Source organism: Salvelinus namaycush, unplaced genomic scaffold, assembly GCF_016432855.1.
Source record: "Salvelinus namaycush isolate Seneca unplaced genomic scaffold, SaNama_1.0 Scaffold628, whole genome shotgun sequence".
NCBI lineage: Eukaryota > Metazoa > Chordata > Actinopteri > Salmoniformes > Salmonidae > Salvelinus > Salvelinus namaycush.
In genome coordinates this window covers 35,806-48,161 of record NW_024061340.1, presented here as the reverse complement: position 1 = coordinate 48,161, position 12,356 = coordinate 35,806, and the positions used below count along the sequence as shown (strand labels likewise).

At 47.7% G+C, this 12,356-nt stretch overlaps 1 protein-coding gene across 1 annotated transcript in view; it reads right to left on the bottom strand.

Moving 5' to 3' along the window:
- The window catches only part of LOC120042173 (DNA (cytosine-5)-methyltransferase 3A-like), a gene marked incomplete at its 5' end in the record, with an annotated part of 55,672 nt that overhangs the window by 10,564 nt on the left and 32,752 nt on the right, over window positions 1–12,356 (bottom strand). Inside the window, 4 exons of the mRNA XM_038987037.1 lie at window positions 10,068–10,137; window positions 10,212–10,297; window positions 11,616–11,764; window positions 11,845–11,935. Of these exons, the coding sequence (XP_038842965.1) occupies window positions 10,068–10,137; window positions 10,212–10,297; window positions 11,616–11,764; window positions 11,845–11,935 (396 nt within the window). The remainder of the gene's footprint in view (window positions 1–10,067; window positions 10,138–10,211; window positions 10,298–11,615; window positions 11,765–11,844; window positions 11,936–12,356) is intronic.

The following is a 12,356-nucleotide window of genomic DNA, read 5'->3' as shown; positions in this document are numbered from 1 at the left end:
TTTTAGATTAGTGTCAGGGGTTACCTCACCATCTCAGATAGTTTTGGTTAGGGGTCAGGGGTTACCTCCCATCTCAGTATAGTTAGGTCAGGGGTCAGGGGTTACCTTTCCATCTCAGTATAGTTAGGTCAGGGGTCAGGGGGTACCTTTCCATCTCAGTATAGTTTGGTTAGGGGTCAGGGGTTACCTTTCATCTCGTATAGTTGGTTAGGGTCAGGGGTTACTCTCCATCTCGTATAGTTAGGTCAGGGGTCAGGGGTTACCTTTCCATCTCAGTTATAGTTAGGACAGGGTCAGGGGTTACCTCTCATCTCAGTATAGTTAGGTTAGAGGTCAGGGGTTACCTCTCCATCTCAGTATAGTAGGTAGGGTCAGGGGTACAGGGGGTACCGGTACAGAGTCAGTGTGGAGGCTATATACAGAGGGTACTGGTACAGAGTCAATGTGGAGGCTATATACAGGGTGTACGGTACTGAGTCAATGTGGAGGTTATATACAGGGTGTACCGTTACAGAGTCAATGTGGAGGACTATATACAGGGTGTTACGGTACAGAGTCAATGTGGAGGCTATATACAGGGTGTTACGGTACAGAGTCAATGTGGAGGTTATATACAGGGTGTTATGGTACAGAGTCAATGTGGAGGCTATATACAGGGTGTTACGGTACAGAGTCATTATGGAGACTATATACAGGGGGTACCGGTACCGAGTCCATGTGGAGGCTATATACAGGGTGTTACGGTACAGAGTCAATGTGGAGGCTATATACAGGGTATTACGGTACAGAGTCAATGTGGAGGCTATATACAGGGTATTACGGTACAGAGTCAATGTGGAGGCTATATACAGGGTGTTATGGTACAGAGTCAATGTGGAGGCTATATACAGGGGGTACCGGTACAGAGTCAATGAGGAGGCTATATACAGGGTATTACGGTACAGAGTCAATGTGAAGGCTATATACAGGGTGTTATGGTACAGAGTCAATGTGGAGGCTATATACAGGGGGTACCGGTACAGAGTCAATGAGGAGGTTATATACAGGGGGTACCGGTACAGAGTCAATGTGGAGGCTATATACAGGGTATTACGGTACAGAGTCAATGTGAAGGCTATATACAGGGTGTTATGGTACAGAGTCAATGTGGAGGCTATATACAGGGGGTACCGGTACAGAGTCAATGTGGAGGCTATATACAGGGGGTACCGGTACAGAGTCAATGTGGAGACTATATACAGGGGGTACCGGTACAGAGTCAATGTGGAGGCTATATACAGGGGGTACTGGTACAGAGTCAATGTGGAGACTATATACAGGGTATTACGGTACAGAGTCAATGTGGAGGCTATATACAGGGGGTACCAATACAGAGTCAATGTGGAGGCTATATACAGGGGGTACCGGTACAGAGTCAATGTGGAGGCTATAAACAGGGGGTACCGGTACAGAGTCAATGTGGAGGCTATATACAGGGGGTACCGGTACAGAGTCAATGTGGAGGTTATATACAGGGGGTACCGTTACAGAGTCAATGTGGAGACTATATACAGGGTGTTACGGTACAGAGTCAATGTGGAGGCTATATACAGGGTGTTACGGTACAGAGTCAATGTGGAGGCTATATACAGGGTGTTACGGTACAGAGTCAATGTGGAGGCTATATACAGGGGGTACCGGTACCGAGTCAATGTGGAGGCTATATACAGAGGGGTACCGGTACAGAGTCAATGTGGAGGCTATATACAGGGTGTACCGGTACAGAGTCAGTGTGGAGGCTATATACAGGGTGTACCGGTACAGAGTCAATGTGGAGGCTATATACAGGGGGTACTGGTACAGAGTCAATGTTGAGGCTATATACAGAGGGGTACTGGTACAGAGTCAATGTTGAGGCTATATACAGGGGGTACCGGTACAGAGTCAATGTGGAGACTATATACAGGGGGAACCGGTACAGAGTCAATGTGGAGGCTATATACAGGGGGTACCGGTACAAAGTCAATGTGGAGACTATATACAGGGGGTACCGGTACAGAGTCAATGTGGAGGCTATATACAGGGGGTACCGGTACAGAGTCAATGTGGAGGCTATATACAGGGTATTACGGTACAGAGTCAATGTGGAGGCTATATACATGGGGTACCGGTACAGAGTCAATGTGGAGGCTATATACAGGGGGTTCTGGTACAGAGTCAATGTGGAGGCTATATACAGGGGATACCGGTACAGAGTCAATGTGGAGGCTTTATACAGGGGGTACCGGTACAGAGTCAATGTGGAGGCTTTATACAGGGGGTACCGGTACAGAGTCAATGTGGAGGCTATATACAGGGGGTACCGGTACAGAGTCAATGTGGAGGCTATATACAGGGTGTTACGGTACAGAGTCAATGTGGAGACTATATACAGGGTGTTACGGTACAGAGTCAATGTGGAGACTATATACAGGGGGTACCGGTACAGAGTCAATGTGGAGGCTATATACAGGGTGTTAAGGTACAGAGTCAATGTGGAGGCTATATACAGGGGGTACCGGTACAGAGTCAGTGTGGAGACTATATACAGGGGGTACCTATACAGAGTCAATGTGGAGTCTATATACAGGGGGTACTGGTACTGAGTCAATGTGGAGGCTATATACAGGGGGCACCGGTACAGAGTCAATGTGGAGGCTATATACAGGGGGTACCGGTACAGAGTCAATGTGGAGGCTATATACAGGGGGTACCGGTACAGAGTCAATGTGGAGGCTATATACAGGGGGTACCGGTACAGAGTCAATGTGGAGGCTATATACAGGGGGTACCGGTACAGAGTCAGTGTGGAGGCTATATACAGGGGGTACCGGTACAGAGTCAATGTGGAGTCTATATACAGGGGGTACCGGTACAGAGTCAATGTGGAGGCTATATACAGGGGGTACCGGTACAGAGTCAATGTGGAGACTATATACAGGGCGTACCGGTACAGAGTCAATGTGGAGGCTATATACAGGGGGTACCGGTACAGAGTCAATGTGGAGGCTATATACAGGGTTTTAAGGTACAGAGTCAATGTGGAGGCTATATACAGGGGGTACCGGTACAGAGTCAGTGTGGAGGCTATATACAGGGGGTACCGGTACAGAGTCAATGTGGAGTCTATATACAGGGGGTACCGGTACAGAGTCAATGTGGAGGCTATATACAGGGGGTACCGGTACAGAGTCAATGTGGAGACTATATACAGGGCGTACCGGTACAGAGTCAATGTGGAGGCTATATACAGGGGGTACCGGTACAGAGTCAATGTGGAGGCTATATACAAGGGGGGTACCGGTACAGAGTCAATGTGGAGACTATATACAGGGGGTACCGGTACAGAGTCAATGTGGAGGCTATATACAAGGGGGGTACCGGTACAGAGTCAATGTGGAGGCTATATACAGGAGGTACTGGTACAGAGTCAATGTGGAGGCTATATACAGGGGGTACCGGTACAGAGTCAATGTGGAGGCTATATACAGGGGGTACCGGTACAGAGACAATGTGGAGGCTATATACAGGGTGTACCAGTACAGAGTCAATGTGGAGGCTATATACAGGGGGTACCGGTACAGAGTCAATGTGGAGACTATATACAGGGGATACCGGTACAGAGTCAATGTGGAGACTATATACAGGGGGTACCGGTACAGAGACAATGTGGAGGCTATATACAGGGGGTACCGGTACAGAGTCAGTGTGGAGGCTATATACAGGGGGTACCGGTACAGAGTCAATGTGGAGACTATATACAGGGGGTACCGGTACAGAGTCAGTGTGGAGGCTATATACAGGGGGTACCGGTACAGAGTCAATGTGGAGACTATATACAGGGGGTACCGGCACAGAGTCAGTGTGGAGGCTATATACAGGGGGTACCGGTACAGAGTCAATGTGGAGGCTATATACAGGGGGTACCGGTACAGAGTCAATGCGGAGGCTATATACAGGGGGTACCGGTACAGAGTCAATGTGGAGGCTATATACAGGGGGTACCGGTACAGAGTCAATGTGGAGGCTATATACAGGGGGTACCGGTACAGAGTCAATGTGGAGGCTATATACAGGGTGTACCGGTACAGAGACAATGTGGAGGCTATATACAGGGGGTACCGGTACAGAGTCAATGTGGAGGCTATATACAGGGGGTACCGGTACAGAGTCAATGTGGAGGCTATATACAGGGGGTACCGGTACAGAGTCAATGTGGAGGCTATATACAGGGGGTACCGGTACAGAGTCAATGTGGAGGCTATATACAGGGTGTACCGGTACAGAGACAATGTGGAGGCTATATACAGGGGGTACCGGTACAGAGTCAATGTGGAGGCTATATACAGGGGGTACCGGTACAGAGTCAATGTGGAGGCTATATACAGGGGGTACCGGTACAGAGTCAATGTGGAGGCTATATACAGGGGGTACCGGTACAGAGTCAATGTGCGGGGGCACTGGTTAGTCGAGGTAATTGAGGTAATATGTACATGTAGGTAGAGTTATTAAAGTGACTATCCATAGATAATAACAGAGAGTAGCAGCAGCGTAGAAGAGGGGGGGGCAATGCAAATAGTCTGGGTAGCCATTTGATTAGCTGTTCAGGATTAGCTGACAGACTAACAGGAGTCTTATGGCTTGGTGGTAGAAGCTGTTTAGAAGCCTTTTGGACCTAGACTTGGCGCTCCGGTAGCACTTGCTGTGCGATAGCAGAGAGAACAGTCTATGACTGGGGTGGCTGGAGTCCATGACAATTTTTAGGTTCTTCCTCTGACACCGCCTGGTATTGAGGTCTTGGATGGCAGGAACCTTGGCCCCAGTCATGTACCCTCTGTAGAGCCTTGTGGTCGGAGGCCGAGCAGTTGCCGTACCAGGCAGGGATGCAACCCGTTAGGATGCTCTTGATGCCTGGTAACAGGTGATTTTCCATCATGATTATGGCTGTTGAAATACCTGGTAACAGCTGATTTTCCATCATGATTATGGCTGTTGAAATACCTGGTAACAGCTGATTTTCCATCATGATTATGGCTGTTGAAATACCTGGTAACAGCTGATTTTCCATCATGATTATGGCTGTTGAAATACCTGGTAACAGGTGATTTTCCATCATGATTATGGCTGTTGAAATACCTGGTAACAGGTGATTTTTCATCATGATTGTGAATGGAGCTCTTATGCTCACATATCCTTGTCTTAAGTTCACGTTTGGTCTTACGTGCATAATCAAAGTTACAGGAACACTACAGGAGATATATATAACCTTTATCCTCTCACCGTAACGAGGATGGATAAGAATTCCCTCTGATCATGGTGTAACAGTGGATACAGTTGTGACAAGGGAATACCATCAGGAATGATAGACACAATGTGATATACCATCTGGCAGTCCAGCGGACGAATCTGAGTTTGCCGGATGCCAGGACAATGCTACCTGCATAGTGCCAACTGTAAAGTTTGGTGGGAGAGGAATAATGGTCTGGGGATGTTTTTCATGGTTCGGGCCCCTTAGTTACAGTGAGCGGAAATCTTAATGCTACAGCATACAATGATATTCTAGACATTTCTGTGCTTCCAACTTTGTGGCAACAGTTTGGGGAAGGCCCTTTCCTGTTTCAGCATGACAATGCCCCCGTGCACAAAGCGAGATCCATACAGAAGTGGTTTGTTGAGATTGATGTGGAAGAACTTGACTGGCCTACACAGAGCCCTGACCTCAACCCCATTGAACACCTTTGGGATGAATTGGAACGCCGACTGCGAGCCAGGCCTAATCTCCCAACATCAGTGCCCGACCTCATTAATGCTCTTGTGGCTGAATAGAAGCAAGTCCCCGCAGCAATGTTCCAACATCTAGTGGAAAGCCTTGCCAGAAGAGTGGAGGCTGTTATAGCAGCAATGTTCCAACATCTAGTGGAAAGCCTTCCCAGAAGAGTGGAGGCTGTTATAGCAGCAATGTTCCAACATCTAGTGGAAAGCCTTCCCAGAAGAGTGGAGGCTGTTATAGCAGCAATGTTCCAACATCTAGTGGAAAGCCTTCCCAGAAGAGTGGAGGCTGTTATAGCAGCAATGTTCCAACATCTAGTGGAAAGCCTTCCCAGAAGAGTGGAGGCTGTTATAGCAGCAATGTTCCAACATCTAGTGGAAAGCCTTCCCAGAAGAATGGAGGCTGTTATAGCAGCAATGTTCCAACATCTAGTGGAAAGCCTTCCCAGAAGAGTGGAGGCTGTTATAGCAGCAATGTTCCAACATCTAGTGGAAAGCCTTCCCAGAAGAGTGGAGGCTGTTATAGCAGCAATGTTCCAACATCTAGTGGAAAGCCTTCCCAGAAGAGTGGAGGCTGTTATAGCAGCAATGTTCCAACATCTAGTGGAAAGCCTTCCCAGAAGAGTGGAGGCTGTTATAGCAGCAATGTTCCAACATCTAGTGGAAAGCCTTCCCAGAAGAGTGGAGGCTGTTATAGCAGCAATGTTCCAACATCTAGTGGAAAGCCTTCCCAGAAGAATGGAGGCTGTTATAGCAGCAATGTTCCAACATCTAGTGGAAAGCCTTCCCAGAAGAATGGAGGCTGTTATAGCAGCAATGTTCCAACATCTAGTGGAAAGCCTTCCCAGAAGAGTGGAGGCTGTTATAGCAGCAATGTTCCAACATCTAGTGGAAAGCCTTCCCAGAAGAGTGGAGGCTGTTATAGCAGCAATGTTCCAACATCTAGTGGAAAGCCTTCCCAGAAGAGTGGAGGCTGTTATAGCAGCAATGTTCCAACATCTAGTGGAAAGCCTTCCCAGAAGAATGGAGGCTGTTATAGCAGCAATGTTCCAACATCTAGTGGAAAGCCTTCCCAGAAGAATGGAGGCTGTTATAGCAGCAATGTTCCAACATCTAGTGGAAAGCCTTCCCAGAAGAGTGGAGGCTGTTATAGCAGCAATGTTCCAACATCTAGTGGAAAGCCTTCCCAGAAGAGTGGAGGCTGTTGTAGCAGCAATGTTCCAACATCTAGTGGAAAGCCTTCCCAGAAGAGTGGAGGCTGTTATAGCAGCAATGTTCCAACATCTAGTGGAAAGCCTTCCCAGAAGAGTGGAGGCTGTTATAGCAGCAATGTTCCAACATCTAGTGGAAAGCCTTCCCAGAAGAGTGGAGGCTGTTATAGCAGCAATGTTCCAACATCTAGTGGAAAGCCTTCCCAGAAGAGTGGAGGCTGTTATAGCAGCAATGTTCCAACATCTAGTGGAAAGCCTTCCCAGAAGAGTGGAGGCTGTTATAGCAGCAATGTTCCAACATCTAGTGGAAAGCCTTCCCAGAAGAGTGGAGGCTGTTATAGCAGCAATGTTCCAACATCTAGTGGAAAGCCTTCCCAGAAGAGTGGAGGCTGTTATAGCAGCAATGTTCCAACATCTAGTGGAAAGCCTTCCCAGAAGAGTGGAGGCTGTTATGGCAGCAATGTTCCAACATCTAGTGGAAAGCCTTCCCAGAAGAGTGGAGGCTGTTATAGCAGCAGTGTTCCAACATCTAGTGGAAAGCCTTCCCAGAAGAGTGGAGGCTGTTATAGCAGCAATGTTCCAACATCTAGTGGAAAGCCTTCCCAGAAGAGTGGAGGCTGTTATAGCAGCAATGTTCCAACATCTAGTGGAAAGCCTTCCCAGAAGAGTGGAGGCTGTTGTAGCAGCAATGTTCCAACATCTAGTGGAAAGCCTTCCCAGAAGAGTGGAGGCTGTTATAGCAGCAATGTTCCAACATCTAGTGGAAAGCCTTCCCAGAAGAGTGGAGGCTGTTATAGCAGCAATGTTCCAACATCTAGTGGAAAGCCTTCCCAGAAGAGTGGAGGCTGTTGTAGCAGCAATGTTCCAACATCTAGTGGAAAGCCTTCCCAGAAGAGTGGAGGCTGTTATAGCAGCAATGTTCCAACATCTAGTGGAAAGCCTTCCCAGAAGAGTGGAGGCTGTTATAGCAGCAATGTTCCAACATCTAGTGGAAAGCCTTCCCAGAAGAGTGGAGGCTGTTATAGCAGCAATGTTCCAACATCTAGTGGAAAGCCTTCCCAGAAGAGTGGAGGCTGTTATAGCAGCAATGTTCCAACATCTAGTGGAAAGCCTTCCCAGAAGAGTGGAGGCTGTTATAGCAGCAATGTTCCAACATCTAGTGGAAAGCCTTCCCAGAAGAGTGGAGGCTGTTATAGCAGCAATGTTCCAACATCTAGTGGAAAGCCTTCCCAGAAGAGTGGAGGCTGTTATAGCAGCAATGTTCCAACATCTAGTGGAAAGCCTTCCCAGAAGAGTGGAGGCTGTTATAGCAGCAATGTTCCAACATCTAGTGGAAAGCCTTCCCAGAAGAGTGGAGGCTGTTATGGCAGCAATGTTCCAACATCTAGTGGAAAGCCTTCCCAGAAGAGTGGAGGCTGTTATAGCAGCAGTGTTCCAACATCTAGTGGAAAGCCTTCCCAGAAGAGTGGAGGCTGTTATAGCAGCAGTGTTCCAACATCTAGTGGAAAGCCTTCCCAGAAGAGTGGAGGCTGTTATAGCAGCAATGTTCCAACATCTAGTGGAAAGCCTTCCCAGAAGAGTGGAGGCTGTTATAGCAGCAATGTTCCAACATCTAGTGGAAAGCCTTCCCAGAAGAGTGGAGGCTGTTGTAGCAGCAATGTTCCAACATCTAGTGGAAAGCCTTCCCAGAAGAGTGGAGGCTGTTATAGCAGCAATGTTCCAACATCTAGTGGAAAGCCTTCCCAGAAGAGTGGAGGCTGTTATAGCAGCAATGTTCCAACATCTAGTGGAAAGCCTTCCCAGAAGAGTGGAGGCTGTTATAGCAGCAATGTTCCAACATCTAGTGGAAAGCCTTCCCAGAAGAGTGGAGGCTGTTATAGCAGCAATGTTCCAACATCTAGTGGAAAGCCTTCCCAGAAGAGTGGAGGCTGTTATAGCAGCAATGTTCCAACATCTAGTGGAAAGCCTTCCCAGAAGAGTGGAGGCTGTTATAGCAGCAATGTTCCAACATCTAGTGGAAAGCCTTCCCAGAAGAGTGGAGGCTGTTATGGCAGCAATGTTCCAACATCTAGTGGAAAGCCTTCCCAGAAGAGTGGAGGCTGTTATAGCAGCAGTGTTCCAACATCTAGTGGAAAGCCTTCCCAGAAGAGTGGAGGCTGTTATAGCAGCAATGTTCCAACATCTAGTGGAAAGCCTTCCCAGAAGAGTGGAGGCTGTTATAGCAGCAGTGTTCCAACATCTAGTGGAAAGCCTTCCCAGAAGAGTGGAGGCTGTTATAGCAGCAGTGTTCCAACATCTAGTGGAAAGCCTTCCCAGAAGAGTGGAGGCTGTTATAGCAGCAGTGTTCCAACATCTAGTGGAAAGCCTTCCCAGAAGAGTGGAGGCTGTTATAGCAGCAATGTTCCAACATCTAGTGGAAAGCCTTCCCAGAAGAGTGGAGGCTGTTATAGCAGCAATGTTCCAACATCTAGTGGAAAGCCTTCCCAGAAGAGTGGAGGCTGTTATAGCAGCAATGTTCCAACATCTAGTGGAAAGCCTTCCCAGAAGAGTGGAGGCTGTTATAGCAGCAGTGTTCCAACATCTAGTGGAAAGCCTTCCCAGAAGAGTGGATGCTGCAAAGGGGGGACCAACTCCATATTAATGCCTTTGTTTTTAGAATGAGATGTTCGACGAGCAGGTGTCCACATACTTTTGGTCATGTAGTGTATCTCTCATGTAGTGTATCTCTCATGTAGTGTATCTCTCATGTAGTGGATGTGCCAATGTCTATTCAGCACTTCCTTGATCGACCTTGAAATATGACCGTAGGTTTTTCTGTAGTAGGTTCTAAATAGGCCATTTAGGTAATTACATCATAATGTAATGCAATTAGACTGTCATGTTTCCTCCACAGCTCTCTCTGTTGATGGGTCAATACTTACAGGGAATTTAGAATCATGCCACCTGTGTAGTATAGCTGTTGTGACGTTGATTGCAGTCGCCTGCTAAAGAAGGGCTCATACCCGAAACGTTCGTGCGGCAATACAAGTTTATTTACTGGAGTCCTGTTCATACACACAGACCCGTTACCTTGGCTGTGCGTCCGTGCTCCAGGCAGTCTTGTAGTTCCAACCTATCATTCACCATGGCTGTGAGAGGACTGGACATAGACATGATTACTGTTACACTGTTGTTTCATCATTATTCTGGTTATTCTGATTCAGCGTGTCTTACCGCCCCATGCCCGGCAGGTTTCCCCAAAAGTATCTGGCGCGGTGAGCAGCAGACACTTCTTTGGCATCGATCATCACTGGGTTACACTGGAAAACACACACATCCACACAGTTAGACAGTATTGTCCTCAGCAACGCTCCATAGACGTCAATGAATAAATGGTGTACCTCTCATGGCCACATGGGGGCAGCAACGCTCCATAGACGTCAATGAATAAATGGTGTACCTCTCATGGCCACATGGGGGCAGCAACGCTCCATAGACGTCAATGAATACATTATGTACCTCTCATGGCCACATGGGGGCAGCAACGCTCCATCGACGTCAATGAATACATTATGTACCTCTCATGGCCACATGGGGGCAGCATACGTCAATGATGTCGCTCTTGTTGCTGGTGATTCTCTGATCCGCCTCTACCCAGACGACACCATTCTGTATACTTCTGGCCCTTCTTTGGACACTGTGTTAACAAACCTCCAGACGAGCTTCAGTGCCATACAACTCTCCTTCCGTGGCCTCCAACTGCTCTTAAATGCAAGTAAAACTAAATGCATGCTCTTCAACCGATCGCTGCCCGCACCTGCCCACCCGTCCAGCATCACTACTCTGGACGGTTCTGACTTAGAATATGTGGACAACTACAAATACCTAGGTGTCTGGTTAGACTGTAAACTCTCCTTCCAGACTCACATTAAGCATCTCCAATCCAAAATTAAATCTAGAATCGGCTTCCTATTTCGCAACAAAGCATCCTTCACTCATGCTGCCAAACATACCCTCGTAAAACTGACTATCCTACCAATCCTCGACTTCGGCGATGTCATTTACAAACAAGCCTCCAACACTCTACTTAACAAATTAGATGTAGTCTATTTTGCACGCGCTCCAGCAGGTATATCTCACTGGTCATCCCCAAAGCCAATTCCTCCTTTGGCCGCCACTCTCCTTCCAGTTCTCTGCTGCCAATGACTGGAACAAACTGCAAAATTCACTGAAGCTGGAGACTCATATCTCCCTCACTAACTTTAAGCATCAGTTGTCAGAGCAGCTCACAGATCAATGCACCTGTACATAACCCATTTGTAAATAGCCCATCCAACTACCCTCATCCCCCTACTGTATTTATTTATTTATCTTGCTCCTTTGCACCCCAGTATCTCTACTTGCACATTCATCTTCTGTTAATTGATTTGCTAATTGAGTGACATAACAAGAGAAAAGCTGCTGATGCACAACCACATGTATTCTATCAGTTCAGACCCCGACTGGGGGGTTGGAATTGATCTGAAGGCCTTCAAAAGGAGGGCCGCATATCACCAGTTGCCCATCCCTGCTCTAGAGCGAATGCCCAAACAACATTAATGTGTGTGTGTGTGTGTGTGTGTGTGTGTGTGTGTGTACCTCGAGGAATCGTGAGATGTCTCTCTTGTCGCTGATCCCCATGGCAACGACGTTCTCAAAGAGCCAGAAGAACGGTCGGTGGTCGTCTGGTTTGGGACGGGCCTCGTGGAGCAGCCGGTAAAACTCAAAGAACAGCCGTCCGGTACCCTCTGGGGGGGTGGACACACACAGACTTTATTATGAGGGACATTTCACAGGAAGATGATGATGAAATGCCAGACACACCCACCGAAGAGTCCCTTCCTGGCGGGGTTGACGATGGACAGATCATTACAGGGACTTCCTCCAATCACCAGGTCAAACGGACCCCAGTCCTGGATCTACAGACAGAAAGTATGGTGTTAAGTCAGTAGCCTTGTCTGAACCCAGACCACAGGACACTAGTCTATCTCCTGTTTCTGTAGTGAGACAGCTTGATGTACAGGACACCCCCTGGACAGGACACTAGTCCATCTCCTGTAAAGATGGCGCGGGAGGGGATGGCTGCCGTTTTATGGGCTCTTAACCAACTGTGCTCTTGTCACGCCCTGACCTTATATATCTCTGTTTCTCTATATATTTTGGATAGGTCAGAGTGTGACTAGGGTGGGTACTCTAGTTTTTGTAGGTCTAGGGTTTTTGTATGTCTATGTTGGCCTGATATGGTTCCCAATCAGAGACAGCTGTTTATCGTTGTCTCTGATTGGGGATCATATTTAGGTAGCCATTTTCCTCATTTGTGTTGTGGGATCTTGTTCTATG